General features: G+C 40.7%; 1 protein-coding gene across 2 annotated transcripts in view; it reads left to right on the forward strand.

The window, feature by feature from the left end:
- The window catches only part of ARHGAP31 (Rho GTPase activating protein 31), a 114,374-nt gene that overhangs the window by 56,830 nt on the left and 40,963 nt on the right, over positions 1-16,581 (forward strand). For both annotated transcript variants that reach the window (XM_045088415.1, XM_045088416.1), the window contains exons 2-3: positions 5,594-5,696; positions 8,478-8,622. In XM_045088415.1, coding sequence (XP_044944350.1) covers positions 5,594-5,696; positions 8,478-8,622 — 248 coding nt within the window. The remainder of the gene's footprint in view (positions 1-5,593; positions 5,697-8,477; positions 8,623-16,581) is intronic.

Genomic DNA, 16,581 nt, shown 5'->3' on the forward strand with positions numbered 1-16,581 from the left:
CATTCTTTTTAATAACTGTGTAGTATTTAACTAAATGGATGTTCTATATTTATATAAGCAGCCTCCTATTGATGGACAATCTTATACTATTACAAAAATTACTTCAACGAAATAAGCTTGCCTATATGGAAATATCCTAGAATTGAAATAATGAAAATGTTCTGAAATGTGATGGTTGCTTAACCCTGAAATATACTCCAAACCACTTAAGTATATGCTTTGAAAGGGTGAGTTTTACAGCATTTGAATTATATCTGAATATTTTAAAGATGAAAATTAAAAATAAAAAACAAAACTTTCCTCTAAGGAAAACATATCAAAGCCTGAATATATTTAAAATTTTTGTCTTTAGAAAATTAGAAGGTGGTTAATTTGCTTTTTTAAAGAACAAAGAACATTATACTGCTTAAAATTAATACCACACAGGTGTGCCTGGGTGGCTCAGTAGGTTGGGCATCTGACTTTAGGTTTTGGCTCAGATCATGATCTCAGAGTCGTGAGATCAAGCTCTGGTTGTCTCCATGGTCAGGGCAGAGTCTGCTTGAGATCCTGTCCCTCTTCCCCTACCCCTGTCCTGAACTTTCTTTTTCTCTCCTTCTCAAATAAATAATTAAATAAAATCTTTTTTAAAAAATAAAAATAAATAAAAGCAATACCACACATTTTGAAACTTTTCTTTACACTACACTAGAGCAAGAGGAAGAGAGTAGAAGTTACAAGGGGAGGAAGAAGAATCAGAGGGGAAATTGCGGGGGACGGCAACCTCTAGGCAAGTTGAGACTCACAGAGGCTAGAGGGGAGCATGGCACAAATAGCCTGAGTTGCAGGACAGAAAGAAAGAGCAGGAGCTAGCAGAGAGAGAAATTTCCCGGAGCCACTGGGATAGCTTTTAGATTCCCCGTGGGTGGAGGGGAGCTAGGAAGTTCTCTGTTGATAGCCAAGAATAATGGAAAAGTAAACGAATTCTTTACTCCATCTTATGAACAACAATGCCATAGAGCCACCTCATTCACAGCATAGCAATGCTGCTTAAAGACCTCGCTCTCTACCCTGCGCCCAGCAACGGAGTCTCAGAGAATTTCTTCCCTGTTCAGGGGCTTGTCTCCCTCACTCTTTTACCTTCCTCATTCAAGTATCAATTCTTCCGCACCCACCCAAGTGGCCCTTGGTCCTTTCTAGCACCTCAGTCAAGATGATGAAACTATCCTTCATTCCTGGAAGTTTCCCTGTCTCCTTCCCAGTTCCGACCTCCTGCCTCTCCCCTGCTTTCTTCTACTATAAATTAGTGTACACTTGCTAATATAAACGGAAGTGTACAGAATGTACAGTCTGGCTTCTGTCACCCATGTGCTATATTATTCTTTTTTTATGGCTGACCAGGATTCCACTGTGTGTATACACCATTAGACTTCACTTTCAAGATTAGGAATGCAGGACCCAGAGAGAGGATGAAATCCGATTAGTAGAAGACCTTAACAAAAATCCAGAACAGAGAGGAAAGAGGACCATGTTTTCCTAAAACCCAAATGTGCTTTGAACTATGAAATCCTATGGCCGCCAAGAGCACATCAATAAGCAAGCCAAACTGCTTGTTGCAATCTCTGTCTCCAGATCTGATGAGGTCCTGGCCACAAAGGGAACCAGGGCAGCTTAGCAGACATTACTTCTGGGAGTACTCAGAGAAATGATTTAACTGCGGGCCTTTTCTGCACTATGCCCTTGAAGAGGTTAGGAATTGAGAAAAGAAGTGCGCCATATTATGTATAAGTATCAAATGTCTTTTAGTTGTACCGGGTTGGATCAAATGAGACAAAAGACTTTAAAATGTTGTGTCAACTGTAAGGCATAAATCAAAGGCAGAGTTTTCTTATCCACCAGAAACTACTTCAAGATTTTTTTTTTGTGTGCTCAGATTTAAAATGTAACACTTGAGATTGCTGATCCAGGAGAAACAAAACAAAAAAGGATCCTCGAGAACCTTCAGTGAAACTGTTCAAAGAAGTTATAACATTATATCATAATCAGCATCTGCGTGGATCTCTGTAGGAGACTTCAAGTTCTTTGGGTCCGTGATAAATCCTACAGAAGTAGCTCTGCGACTCTAGCTAGCCTCACTCCTTCCCATGCCCAAAGTGACAGTGAAAGCTTTCTTTCCATCTATCACCATTCAGCTATTTGGGGTCAAACTTCTACCCTGCCCAGAATCCGAGGGTGTCCCCAATTTGTTTGGGCCCCAGGGACAACTGTAAAGAAATCTGAGATTCTGAGACTGAACTCTTAGTGGCTCCCCACAGCACCCTGCATCAGTATTACCCTCAAACCCTGGCTTCCTAAGTGGGGCCTCAGGTGGGCAGTGTTCCCATCATCTGGGAATTTCTTAAAAAGGCAAATTCTTGACGCTCTTCTCCCATTGGGATCCACATGTTAACAAGATCCCAGAGATCTGTGTCACGTTAAAAAGTATGAGAAGCTCCTATTTATAGACTAGTGGTTCTTCAGCCTTAGCACGGATCAGAATCTCCTGGAGGCAGCTGCTGCAGGTGTACCTGAGAACCACGGCTCTGGCTCTAGAGCTAGATGATTGCAGAGATTAAGTGGATCCTTTCCCATTTGCTGAGTATGATGGAGAATCCCTACATCTTCCAACTCAGCCTGAGATAAGAATCCAGGAAAGCTAACACTCCTCAGGGACTGGGACTATGGCCTCCTCCCCTGAGTTGTTTTAATATTGCCTCTAGTTTAAACAGAGCTGTGGATGAAAGGTTCTAGGGCCTTGGTATCAAAGGCAGAGTAAATTTATGGCAGAGGCTCCATCCGGGAATGTGTTCTCTCCACCTTTAAAACAAACAGACCCGAGGTGCTACAGCTAAGAGCTACGGTCCTGGGAGGGCCCCACCTGAGAATGGGATAGGATGGTTGGTGACCCTGCACCACCCCTCCTGGAGAGTGTTTTCTAAAGGTCCTTCAAGTCCAGGGTTTTTGTTTTGAGTCCTTCTTGGGAATGCTCAGAGCTCTTAAGTGCACTTGTGCCCTGCATGGCCCAACAGCCATGTGCCCCGCTACAGAGACACACTGTGGAACACAAGACACAGCCCCGGGACTCTAAGGCACAGGTTGTACACTGTTGGATCCTGCTGCCTCTGTGCTACGAAGACACACCTAAATGCATAGAAAAGTGACTTCAGACAAGCAAAATTATCTTCAAGTAGAAATATTTAACCAAAGAAGGACACAAAAGCCATTCCATATAGTAGCGATGCGTGTCGGCTGGGAAAAGGTTGATCCATTCTGCCCTAATCACTCATGGGATGGGGGGACACAAATTATTTTCACCAAGATTACATCTCACAAATTATGAACTTAAATCACAAAGAGGCTTCAAATAGAAATAATAAATGTCATTGTAGAATGCTTATTATATGTCAGGATCTGTGCTAAATGTTTACAGTATTACTTCAGTCCTAGGTATGAGGTTAATATCACCATTATCCTCATTTTATAGATGTAGAAACTGAGAAACAGGGTTATGACCTATGTATTTTGCTCAAGGTTGCAAAGGCAGTTTGATGTCCAAACCTGTGTTCTTAACCATAGACCAAATGTGGCAGGTTACAAAAACTACAGCTTGACAAGACAGGGAAAGGACTGGCCATTATTGTGTATGACAGGGGTTTAAAAAAAAAAAATTTTTTTTTAAGCAATGGAACTCTGTTTGTCTACTTATGTATTTATTTATTATTTAATGGCATGGGGTAAGAAACAAAAATCTCACAAAGAACACTACCTCATAAAACTGATCAAAGTAGATCTAGCTCTTCTAGCTCTTCTGGTAAAAGCTGAGCAGAGGCCCCAGACCCCTTCCTACCCTCACAGCCCCTCCTCCACCACACTCTGCTCCCTCATAGTGGGTGGTACTACCATACAGGTCTCTCGTCTCAATATTTCCAGTCCCGAGTCCATTCCCTGCCCTCTTTCCACCTGGGATAACTGCGAAGCTCTTCTCCGTTTCTGGTCATGGGAGACCAGGCTAAAACATGGATGTGTCCTGGAGGGGAATGGCCCAGGGGGTGCACTGCCTTTGAAAGATGGGTGGAATACTTGAAGGATGACGAGTTTTACTGAGCGTCCGAAGTTTGAGTTAGTAGTTGAATGAAACGGTGGGGGAATTGTTTAGAAAATGTTGTAATAGAAAAAATAATCAGTGTTTCAATTTGCATTTTGCTGGTTAATCATAAAACTGGGCAGTTGAAAAGAAAGAAAGAAAAGAAAAGGAAGAAAGGAAATGTTGTAACGGGGACTCCAGGCAGAGAGTTGTGTCTAAATACCCAGTGTTTACTTCCATAAAAGCCCAGCTCAGCCTGGAATCGTGTGCAAGCACCATAATGTACCTTAAGCATTAATGGATTGGCGTTCCTCTAAGCCTAAGGCATTCATGGATTGGGGGGAGGCAACATAGTGCCAGCCCAAGCACTGGCTCATAGAGTTCCTATACCTCACCTCCACCACTGAAGACTTTAAGTGCCCAAGGCTTTGAGAGCTCCATAAAAAACCATCATCCACAGCAGTCTCATGGAGGGACCTCAGGTGATCTCTCCAGGGGCCAAAGTGGCAAGTAATTCACTGCTATCTCCATGCCATCCAAAATGCTTGTAGCTGCCATTCTATGGCACTGATCTTGTTGGACCAATCAGGGTCAGCCTTGAGGAGAGATCAGCATATCCAGACATTTCTACCTAGATAGTAGAAACTTCTGGAGTGGCAGGAATTCAAAAGGCCATGATGATCCCTTTTATGTGATCCATTCAATCCATGGCTCTTTGACCCATTCATGGTGTTGGCGGAGGGTGGTTCTCACCTTTAAAAAAGCACTTTAACTTATTATCACCTTTAACCTTCTAGTAGACATCATCAGTCTCTTTTCCTTTGCATCTTTTTAAACATAGCTAAATTCACAATGTATATTCGAATTTGTGCCTTGTTTTTCTTTTACCGATTTATATGCATTTTTCCATGTGTTAATTACTTTTTATAAGCAACAAATAATCTTGAGTGACAAAAGTAAATTTATCCACACCCTCGGTTTCTTCATGTGTAGAATATAGACAGTTGTGTCATGCGACAGTCCCCTGGAAAGCTTTTAAATCCTAGACTGCTGGGCCCCACGTCCAGAATTTCTGATTCACTGGGTCTGGAGTAGGGCCTGGGAATTTGCACGCCCAACAAGTTCCCAGGAGATGCTGATGCTGCCAGTCAGAAGACCACACTTGGAGCACCAGTGAAATGAGGAGATCGAGTTGTGGGATTTCCAAGGTCACTGCTGGTTTCAGAACCTAAGTGTTTGCATATTTTTCAAATTCCTTGAAAAAACCCAACCAACTTTTAAAACACATGACTTTTCTGAACTTTAACAAAACCTCATGATTTTTTTTAAACACAAAAGAATATCATCTACCATTGAAAAGTAATTGTTTCCACTTGTAACTCACATGCATTCCATACTTGCTTCTCTTTGAAGTTACCTGGATTTTTAAAAGGATATCTTTAAAGGACAGTTAGACTTCTAGCTAATGCTTTATTGTTTTTCTTTACGTAGTTCCATATGTATTGAAGAGCTGTGCGGAATTTATAGAGACTCACGGCATTGTGGATGGAATCTATCGGCTTTCAGGAGTCACCTCAAATATACAAAGGCTAAGGTAAGCTGAAAGAATAGCCCCAGAAAGAATTCTCCTGCGATCCTTCCACTGTCCGTACCTCTGTCTGCCAGGGTTGGGAGTATTACAGACCTGAAGGGGTTGAGGGAAGGGTGGCAGAGCAGACGAAGTGCTAAGTTTTCAGATGCCTGACTGTTCTTAATCTAATCAGGAAATCCTCTCCTGTGATGTAATTCTTTCCAACAAAAGCTCCTAAGGTTTTTAATCTGTTTCTTTTTTAAAAACATTTTATTTATTTATTTGACAGAGAGAGATCACAAGTAGGCAGAGAAGCAGGCAGAGAGAGAGGGGGAAGCAGACTCCCTGCTGAGCGGAGAGCCCAATGCAGGACTCAATCCCTAGACCCTAAGATCATGACCTGAGCCAAAGGCCGAGGCTTTAACCCACTGAGCCACCCAGGCGCTCTTAATCTGTTTCTTTGTCTTGCACCAGGTGCAAGACACTTAGGTGGATTCATCCTTGGCAGGATGGATCTATCCACCTATCCTTCTTAGGTGGAACTCAAATGATTTCAGTCACAAGTTAGAACAACGTAACTTATTAGCGTTCAGTTACCTACCCAGAGCTCAGTTAGGTTCCTGTTAAGAACTTGGAGATGATTCGAGTTTTTCTGTTGGTACGCACACTCACCATTTGCTAGTCCCTCGGTCAGGAAATTAAAAATCTGCATGACTGTGTATTTCTCTCAATGAGGCTGAGATTTTAAAAATTATAAGTAGATGAACTATTTCCAATTCCATAGATTTATCCTAAACAATTCTAAAATATATCCTGAATTTTGGGGAAGAAATTTCTATCACATTGAATTAAGAGTACAATAACCTTCACACAAAACACAGATATGTATGTGTATGTTTTATGTATGTTATATATATAATAAAGGGAGTAGATATATAGTATATTTACAGTGTTTTACCAAGTGTTATTTTTATATATTTATATGTTTAATTATAAGGGTAGACTTTTAAAACAGTAAAAACATTCGTATTAGCAGATTAGTCCATTAAATTGAATAGATTGTACAGTTAATTCATCTTCTGTCTTCTTCCTCTGATTTTGTTCTGCCTCTCCTCCTCCCATCGCAATTGTAATGACATTCTGCAAAAGGAAAAGGAATAAGACATCCTTTTTTACTCCTGGGGAAGTGGTGACTGTTAAAAACTAATTGGTTTGTGCAACCATCGAGTTTGACAGATCTATGTACTTACATAATGTCACTATAATTTACTAGCCTGACCTTTTCTAGAGTTTCAACAGCAAATACTTTTTAATGTTTTACTCTTTGCTCTGAAAGAGACTGCACAGTAAGTAGTTGGTATGGTGGGAGAACTCTTGGGCAGTAGCCCAATTCTTTTTCATTAAAGGACCAACCTTAGCCCCTGCAGGGAAATTTTGGCTAAATAAATGGGTAAGCTCCAAATGTGTTCTTGTTCTGCTCCTCTGCTCTCTTAAAAACAAAAACAATAACAAATAAAACAAAACAAACCAACAGCAAAAAACCCAAGCCCCTGAATTTATATGGTGCTGCAAAGTTTTCTTTGAGCACAAAAGGAGCCCCACCCGGCTCCTTTTGGGCTCAGGCAGCGTCAGGGATTTCCCCACCCTTTGTTAAAGGGCCAGAAGCAGGTGGCAGGAAGCCGGGCAGGGGGCTGTTGTTGAAATTTTTGTCTTTTCTGAAATCTTCGCCGAGAAAGGCAGGATTACACTTTTTTCTTTCAGATGGAGTTGGTGGAGTGTATTCTTGGTTATCAAAATGCTCATAGTTTGGGGACTTCGAAATGGTAAATATTCATGGTGTGTAAAAAAGCATGATACATAACTACGATCTTAATTACATTAAAATGCTTACTTTTGTAGATACACACATGGGACCTAGAAGTCAAACTGTAAACTGCTTGTGATTATGGATGACTTTGTTCTTTGCTTCTTGTGTTTTTCAACTTCCTTTTAGGCACATGTTAACTTTTAAAAAATAAATTTTTTAAAACCTAAAAAAAAAAAATGCTGGCTCCAAGAGTCCCATTCAGTCTGTCACAATGCAGCTGACCAAATGAATTCTCTCAAGAAATCTGACTTCTCCTGTATACGAAAGCTCCAATTTGTCCCTTTTCGAACAGGTTTTTAACTTGTATGTATATATTATTTGAGGCAGTGTATTCCTATCACCTTGGTCAAGAAATGTTTTTAAATTAGAAACAAGGCCTGGAACCTGATGTTGTTCCCAAACACCTCGCTATACATTGTTCATAAGATATTTATACTCCCGGCTATCCTATGGGAGTCACTATCAGTGGGCTTAGAAGGGTTCAGAGTCTCCAGATAAAACAAGTTTGTTGACATGAGTATACGGGGATGAATGATAACAATCTGACACACCCTGGTTTTGGTCTCTTCTCCAAGAAAGAGAAGTTCATTTAGAAAAATATTTTGGAAGAACTGAAATCTGAACAGGCTTTTTTGGCAACAAAAGTTCGTATTTCCCCACCGTTCATAATTTAGACTGGGACATAATGCCCTGAGAAATCATTTGTAAATGGGCATTATGTTTTTCCGATGACAGCAGCTTTCACAGGGAAGATCCAGACCTGAAGTGGAAGTCTTCCCGGAGCTTCCTTGTGCTGGGAAGAGAAGGTCATTTTGATCAAGGTCAAAAACAGAGTCAGATCAGCGGTTTAGGGTCTTTGTACCCATCAGCAGCCAAGCAGCTGCTGACAAGGAGCCCATGCTCTCCGGATTGTTATGTCTCTGTCTGTGTTGTTTCAGGCAAGAGTTTGGTTCAGATCAATGTCCAGATCTGACAAGGGAAGTGTATCTCCAGGACATCCACTGTGTGGGCTCACTCTGCAAGCTCTACTTTAGGGAGCTGCCCAACCCCCTCCTGACTTATGAGCTCTATGAGAAATTCACGGTGAGTGTTTGGATTTCCATTATGGTTATTGGGTGGGACTCCTGGATGGGCCAAGGAGAATTTCAACACTAACATAACAATAATAAAACTCACCAGATGGTTGACATTATCTTAATCAGGTAATGGAAGTAGGTTGCTATAGTGAGGAAAGTAAGGTAGTGGATCCATCGGCTAAATTTTTCCTTTCTTAGATTTTCAGAATCGCGTTTATTTGTTTCAAGAGCTGGATTAGAATTATCTCTGTGTTTACTTAACCGAATGCTCCTCATTGTATAAGGGAAAGCTAAACAGCAGAGGTGTGAAATGACTGGCCCCAGGTCACACAGCAGGACAGGAACCTAAGACTCCAGATGTACCTCTACTGCTAGTTCATTTTCATCAGGCTTCTCCTTCTGTAGTTCTTTTGGGGTCTGGAGAATGAAGTGGGCAGGTAGAGAAGGGAGAGAGGACAAACCTAAGTCAAAGGAGAGATCAGAAGGCTGGAAAAAGGAAAGAATCTGGGAAATGCAGCCAAGAGGAAGAAGAGACTGAGCCCATGAGTTGAATTGGTGGAGGGTGGATGGGCAGGACACCTTACCAGCAGCTCTATGGTCACCAAATAGGGGCATCTATGGGAAAAGTAGAAAGAATAAATGCTTACAGGATGTCTGTAGAGATAGCATTAAAAATGGGCTTGAATGTTTGGCTGCTGGGGTGGAGGTGCAGAGTAGGTGGAGAGATGGGTTCAGCCGAGATTGAGGTTCACCTAATAAGGGGGGTGAGGAAGATGAGGGTGTATGCGAGAGAGTGATAGAAATAGTTGACCATGGAATTTTGTCTGGATAAGAGGGGAAGTAAGGCCGTAAGGCAGTGAGTAACAGTGGTAACAGTGAAAAAATATTATTGATGGATTATTCATCCCAATAAGGGCAATAGACTGTTGGAGTGGGGTGGTCAAGGGGATGTTTGCAATTAAGATTATGGAGGAGTTGAAGTTACTGATAAGGACCAGATCTAGGCTCTAAAATGGGAAGCAGTCTTTCTCATGGCTCCTGTCATAAAGTTATTTTGAGCATAGAGAAGGTTCTTCAGTTCCAAACGATATAGGAATAAGTGGATGCATTTTAAAAGTTGGGTTTGGACCATTAACATATACTCAAGAGTTTTCAGTAATAGAGGGAATCACTCATAATGATAACTGGAAAAAAACAGATGCATAATTGTATATTAAAATGTGACTAAAGAGAAAGATGTTCAAAAGATTAATAGCCATTTGTTTCAATGATGAGATTATAGTTTTCACTGCTTCTTTAAGACTTTAACTTTCAATATCTCATCTACTAAATGTACATTAATTTTTTAATGAAAAAAATTAGGCCAAAACAAAAAACTTGGGCCCAGAGGTTGACTACTGGAGAAGCCAACATGTATCAGCTGATACGAAGTATCAGGAGTTTGCGGACCCTTAGAGATCTAAGGTGACCTCGAGATCTAAGGCTGAAGGCAAATGAGCCCCCACTCTGAGTGGTGAGGTTAAAAATAATGGTAGCCTCTAACAATTGAAACTACAGAGGAGTCTTTCCTGGGAACCAGGAGGAAAAGTTATGGGTCTCGTGAGTCTGCCAGAGTATAATCTGTGATTATTTCCTCATTTTAAAAGTAATCGTATTTGGTAAAAGACAGATTGGAAAATGGAGGAAAGGTAGAAAGGAACCCTTTGTCTCCTCTTAAAGACCAAAGACAGCTATGGTTAATATGTGGGTCTTTCTTTCACTCCTTTGTTCTTCGCATCGTGTTTTTGGTATATTTTGTTTTCCCAAGTCAAAATAGAATTTTATTGCAAAAATGAAAGCAATACAGAAAAGTGTAAAGGAGAAAGTATAAATTGCTGGAAACTCCCCACCCCAGACATATCTGCTGGTAACATTTCAGGAGACATTACTTCCTCTCATTTCAGGAGACATCTCTCCCTTTCCCTCTCTCTCTTTCCCCCTTTCCCCTTTCCCTTCTCAATACTATATATCACTGCTTTCGGATGTTAACTCAACAATGTGGCCATCTTTCCATGCTGACAAAGAGAGAAACACAATTTTTACAGAGTATTATCTCATATGCACAGTGAATTTCTTTTCTTTTTAAGATTTTATTTATTTATTTGACAGATCACAAGTAGGCAGAGAGGCAGGCAGAGAGAGAGGAAGGGAAGCAGGCTCCCCGCTGAGCAGAGAGCGCGATGTGGGGCTCCATCCCAGGACCCTGAGATCATGACCTGAGCCGAAGGCAGAGGCTTTAAACTACTGAGCCACCCAGGTGCCCCTGCACAGTGAATTTCTGAAGCCAGTTTCCTACTGATGGACATTTTGACTTTTTGTTTCTCAAAACTTTCCTTTTATAAAACAATGTGATGATAAATATTTTTATACATATATCTTTATCCTTTTCTCTGTTTGCATCTTTAGGAAGAAAACATAGATTTAGATTTATTGAGTAAAAAACTCTTACTTAAAATATTATGTTGCCAAATAGTTCTCCAGAGAGATAAGAATGGTCTTTTCCTGCAGCCTCACCAACACTTGATATTTCTAATTTGTTAAATTATTATTTTTGTTTTATTTTGTGCATAAGACTTTATTGTCTTTTTCTACATAGTTTTAATCCTCTTATCAGTATAATAGTACATCTTAGAATATGATAGAATAGGATATCATCATGTTAAAGAACAGAATGAGTCAAATTTATTTTAACTAAATTTCACTTTATGATAGTTGGGGGTAGATAAGAATTCTTATCTGGAAACTTCAGAAATATGTTTTTTTCTTAAGTCTTGCTTATAGGCTCAGAGCGAACCCCATATTTATCTCTTCCCACTATTGTTCCTTAATATTGCTAATCGTTCTGTTCTCCCACAGCAGCAGAATAATATTAAAGCAACATTATTTTCAACTTGTCATTAGATTTCCAGGAAATCTAACATGGTATTGACACAAAAAAAATAAAATAAAGAATATTTTGCTGTATAACTGACCTCTGCATAAGTAGGACCTAGTGAAGTTATCTACACTGAAAATATATCATTTAATTGATTTCTTTTCAATAACAAATTATAATATAAGCCACCCTTCCTCGGTAGTATGGAAATAGCTCTGTTAACGTCACATATTCTTAAAATGATTTATTTAAACCCGCTTGCACTGCTAAATTAGAATACTATCTCAGTGAAATAATAAAACTAGAAAAATATTAATGGAATAATAATAATGATTTTATTTATTGAGTATTTACTATATGATAAACATTAAAATATTATTTCATTTACTCTTCAGAATAACTCTATAAAGTAGGTTTTATAGTTTCTTACAGATGAGTGAATTATAGATGAGGCTCAGAGACACTCTTGCCTGGGTTCGTACAGCTAGTAAATGGAAGGAAAGATTGAGTATTCTGTCTCAAAACTATGACACTATTTTAAAATAGAGTTAACAACTCCTAAGTAGGCCCAGGTGGTCAGTAACTTAATATGAGATAAAGAAAGCATCCCAGGCTAACAAAGAATTCAATCAATGGTATTAGCAAAATTGACTAACTATTGGGAAAGGAGGAAAGTCAAGTTACATTCTTACCATATAGCAGATTTCAGGTGAAAGCTTTTTAACAAAAGCAAAAGGCAAAAGATCACCAGAGGCAAATGTAACAAACTAAACTACATATAATCTTTTTTCTATATAAAAAACACATTAACAAAATTAAAAGACAGGAGCACTAGGGTGGCTGAGTTGTTAAGCATCTGCCTTCCACTCAGGTCATGATCCCAGGGTCCTGGGATGTAGCCCCAGTTAGGGCTCCCTGCTCAGTGGGATGCCTGCTTCTCCCTCTCCCACTCCCCTTGCTTGTGTTCCTTCTCTCGCTGTATCTCTCTTTGTCCAAAATAAATAAATAAATAAATAAATAATAAATTAAAAGGCAAATGATCAACTATTAAAAAAAAAAAAACATAAAAGCACCACATAACAAAAACCACTTGCTAAACAAATGAGCAAAGAGCATCAACGGACAATTCGTTGAACAAATCAGTGAAGAAATACAGTTTTTAAATTATAAATGCACCCAAAACTGATGTAACATTGTGTATAACTATACTTCAGTTTTAAAAAAAAGTCAGATAAGTAAATAAGTTTTTGTTTCTTAGATTTTATTTATTTATTTGAGAGAGAGAGAGAAAGAGATCTTGTGAGAGAGAGAGAGAGAGGCAGAGCACAAGCAGCGGGGAGGAGTAGAGGTAGAAACAGCCTCCCCGCTGAGCAAGGAGCTCCATGAGGGACTCCTTCTCAGGACTCTGGGATCATGATCTCAGCCAAGGCAGTTGACTAACTGACTGAGCCACCCAGCCACCACAGATAGACAGTTTTAAAATGTAGGAAAAAAATTTTAATTAAAAAAGTAGAAATGTATTAGAAAATATATTTGCATATTAAATAAGTAATTTTTTAAAAGATTTTATTTATTTATTTGACAGAGAGAAATGACAAGCAGGCAGAGAGGCAGGCAGAGAGAGAGGAGGAAGCAGGCTCCCTGCCGAGCAGAGAGCCGGATGTGGGGCTTGATCCCAGGACCCTGAGATCATGACCCGAGCTTAACCCACTGAGCCACCCAGGCGCCCCTAAATAATTTTTTGACATTAGTATTTCATGCTGGCAATCCTGTGTTGACACTGGGTCTTTTAGGGTGTTTTGTTGTTATCTTTTTAAGATTTTAATTCCAAGTAATCTCTACAGCCAACATGGGATTTGAACTCACAACCCCTAGATCAAGAGTTGCATGCTCTACTGACTGAACTAGTAGTTGCCCCTCTATGGTTTTCTGTGTTGAAAAGTGTGAATTAGCTGGACACCTCAGAAAGTCATTTGGAATTACTATTGAGAATCCTAAAGTGCTCTTATTTTTTAAATATAGTAACTATTTCTAGGACCACATTCTATGATAACAATCAGATATGTCCACAAGTAATGGAATTCTAAATGCTTCATTGCAATAGTGTAATACCAAAATGTGGGAGTATCTATGTGTCTAACAATAAGGGGTAAGTTAAATAAATGCTGTTATTTTTGATCCTGGGCAGCCATGAAAAGTCACATTTTTGAAGAGTATTTATCGGCCACAATATAAAGTTAAATGGCAGAAAGCAGTATATGTAACTGACTAGGAAACAATGCGTGTTCATATTTGGTGCTGGGAAGTCAGGAAGATTGCCTCTTGTTTGCTGCACACGTGAGGTGGTTAATAGTAGTTACGTCTGGCTGGTAGGATAGCAAGTGATTGTTAATTACTTCATATTTCATATTATAATTATATTATAATATTATATTATTATATTATAATATTATATTATAATATAATAATTATATTATAATATTATAATTTTGAGTACACGTATTAGTTTCCTGTAGCTGCTGTAATAAATCACCACAAACTTAGTGGCTTAAAAAAAAATTTTTCTTCTCTCCCAGTTCAAGAGCCCAGACTGGGGGTCGGGGAGTGCTCGGGCGGGGCTGGCTTCCAGTAGGTGCCAGCACTCCTATCTCTGCCTCTGTGATGGCCTTTTCCTCTCCTCTTCTGTCTGTGTCAGAGCTCCCTCTGCCTCCCTCTTATAAGAATAGCTGTGATTGCATTTAGGGCCCATTGGGTTAATCCAGGATCATCTCATCTAAAAACCTTTAACTGAATCACATCTGCAAAAACTTCTTTCCTAAGTAAAGTAAGGTGGATAGGTTCCGGAGATTTGGACCTGATATCTTTGAGAGCAACTCTTCAGCCTACTATGCTACATTTTATTTTTATCAGATAAAAAGTTCATTTTAGGAAAAATTCAATTTTGGTCCTATTGATTGATTCAGTTGGAATCATTACACCCAAGAGGAAAGTTGCGATTCTGGATTTTTAGAGAAGGCAATGTAGAGAGGTGTTTAATTTTAGAGTGAGTTTATATTGAAATAATTTCTTTGTGGATCAGTCTTCCTCATTTAACTGTAAGCTTCCTGAGCACAGAAACAGTGTTCGTTGTGTTCCTTGTTGTGTTTCCTTTCCCTGCTCTCTAGATGCTGGAAGATGTTTACCTAGTGAGCCTTTGCTGACAGGTTTGTGGACCCACACACAGAATTTGAAATGTCCCTTGGGTTAGGGTGGGCTACTAGTGATGAAGTTCTAGAACCTAGGTGAGGTTTGGTGGGCTGAGGTCCGGAGCCGACGACCAAGAAAGAATTCTTGAGACCTCTTTGGTGCAAAATGGTGGTTTATTAAAGCACGGGGACAGGACCCGTGGGCAGGAAGAGCTGCTGCCCCGGGTTGTGAGGGAGGGCAGGTTATGTACCCTGCTGTTGGGGGAAGGTGAGGGGAAGGGAGGTTTCAGTGGAGTTTTCATATGCTAAAGAGGGCCTACAAGGTGCCAGGATGTTCCAGGCCTGCCGGAGGCCTTGCCCTTGCTGCTGGATCAGTGTTGTCTTTAGACCGGCCATTAACATTAAGATAGTTGGGTGACTTTTTGGTGGGGTGTCACAATCCTGCTATCAATCGTCTTTGTTAGTGAGATTTAGGACATTTGTAAGCCAAGGGAGACTCCTGTCTAGCAGGATTGTGAGCTCTGCAAGTTAACTATTTGCTTATTGTTCATGGCAGTCAGGGCTGCCTGAGGGATGCTACACTTATGGAGGGGAAAGGGTGCAAGGCGCCAGCTTTTGCTTTGTCCTCAGCCAGCCTCCTGCTCCCTCATCACTAGTGTGTGGCGCAAGGCAAAAGCAGGCTGGCTGGGAGCTCAAGAGAGCTGCAGGGGTGAGCAGCGGCCAGCTGCTCTTTGTTTGCCTTGGACTCCCCCAGCTTTAATGCTGAAAGTCCTGTGCCCCAGGAAACCCCTAATCTCAGGCAAACCAGGATGGTGGGAATTTGCAGATGGACCAGGTCCCATAATTCAAGTGGGGGTGCAAGGCTACAGGAGCAGCTGACTCCTCGGGTGCCAGAGGGACCAGGTTCCATCACTCACCACTGACGAAAGCCAAAGGCAGAGATGTGAGTGGTGGTGAAACAAGACAGGAATGTATTTCAGTGAGGCCACCACCGGGGAGAGAGCGGACGAGCGTCTCCAAGACCAACTCCAAAGCCCTGAAGATGCTTCCCAGGTTTATATAAGGAAAAGTGAGGGCAAAGGTGGGTGGGTACATGCAGGTAGGCGGTGAAGGTCCAACAGATCTTTGTCTCAGGGTCAGTCACATGGGGTCTTTCTGGTTCAGGGCGGTCCTTATGGTTTCAGGGGTAAGTTCATTCCCCTCAGGGGATGCTTTGCCCACAGGGTCTTTTGCCCGAGTTAAGAGATAAGCCAGAAAGAACTTAATCAACTGAAAGTTTGAGACCCGATGGAAGTAGCTGAAGTTCTCTGTCACAGTCGGGCTTGTTCCACTTGAGTGTGACAAAGTTGGAAAGGTCTAAGGACTATCTGGAAGGACACACACAGGTTGCCTCTGGAGACAACCCCTGAAGGTCTGCAGTCGGCAGAAGACTGACTTTTTTCTGCGTACTCCTTTGAATGCTTTTGTTTTTTAAATAATGGGCATTAGACTTAAAATGCCCATTTTAAATAATGGGCATTAGACTTATTAGTCTAATAGTGTAAAATAATCGGCTAAGTTGTAGCTGGGGCGCAACTGAAAAGGAGAGGCGTGGGTTGTTTGCCTCCCCTGGTGACAGGGCTGCCGAGGCAGCAGGACTTGAGCTCTGACGGTAGCATTCAGGTGAACAGATAAAACAAGAGCAAGGGGCCACCAGAAGGAACAAGAGTCCAGTCTTGGACCAAGTCCTCAAAGGGCAGGAAGCCGGTCTTATTGATACTGATTGTAAGAGAATGAATAGTCACAGATTCGTCCTGGGTCTTTTAAGATTTAACTCATAGCCAGATTAGCTTGGCAAAAGTTGAGTGAAATTCTCTTCAAGGCAAAA

The sequence above is a fragment of the Mustela putorius genome, unplaced genomic scaffold (genome assembly GCF_011764305.1).
Source record: "Mustela putorius furo isolate JIRA1106 unplaced genomic scaffold, ASM1176430v1.1 tig00003834_pilon_pilon_pilon, whole genome shotgun sequence".
Lineage (NCBI taxonomy): Eukaryota > Metazoa > Chordata > Mammalia > Carnivora > Mustelidae > Mustela > Mustela putorius.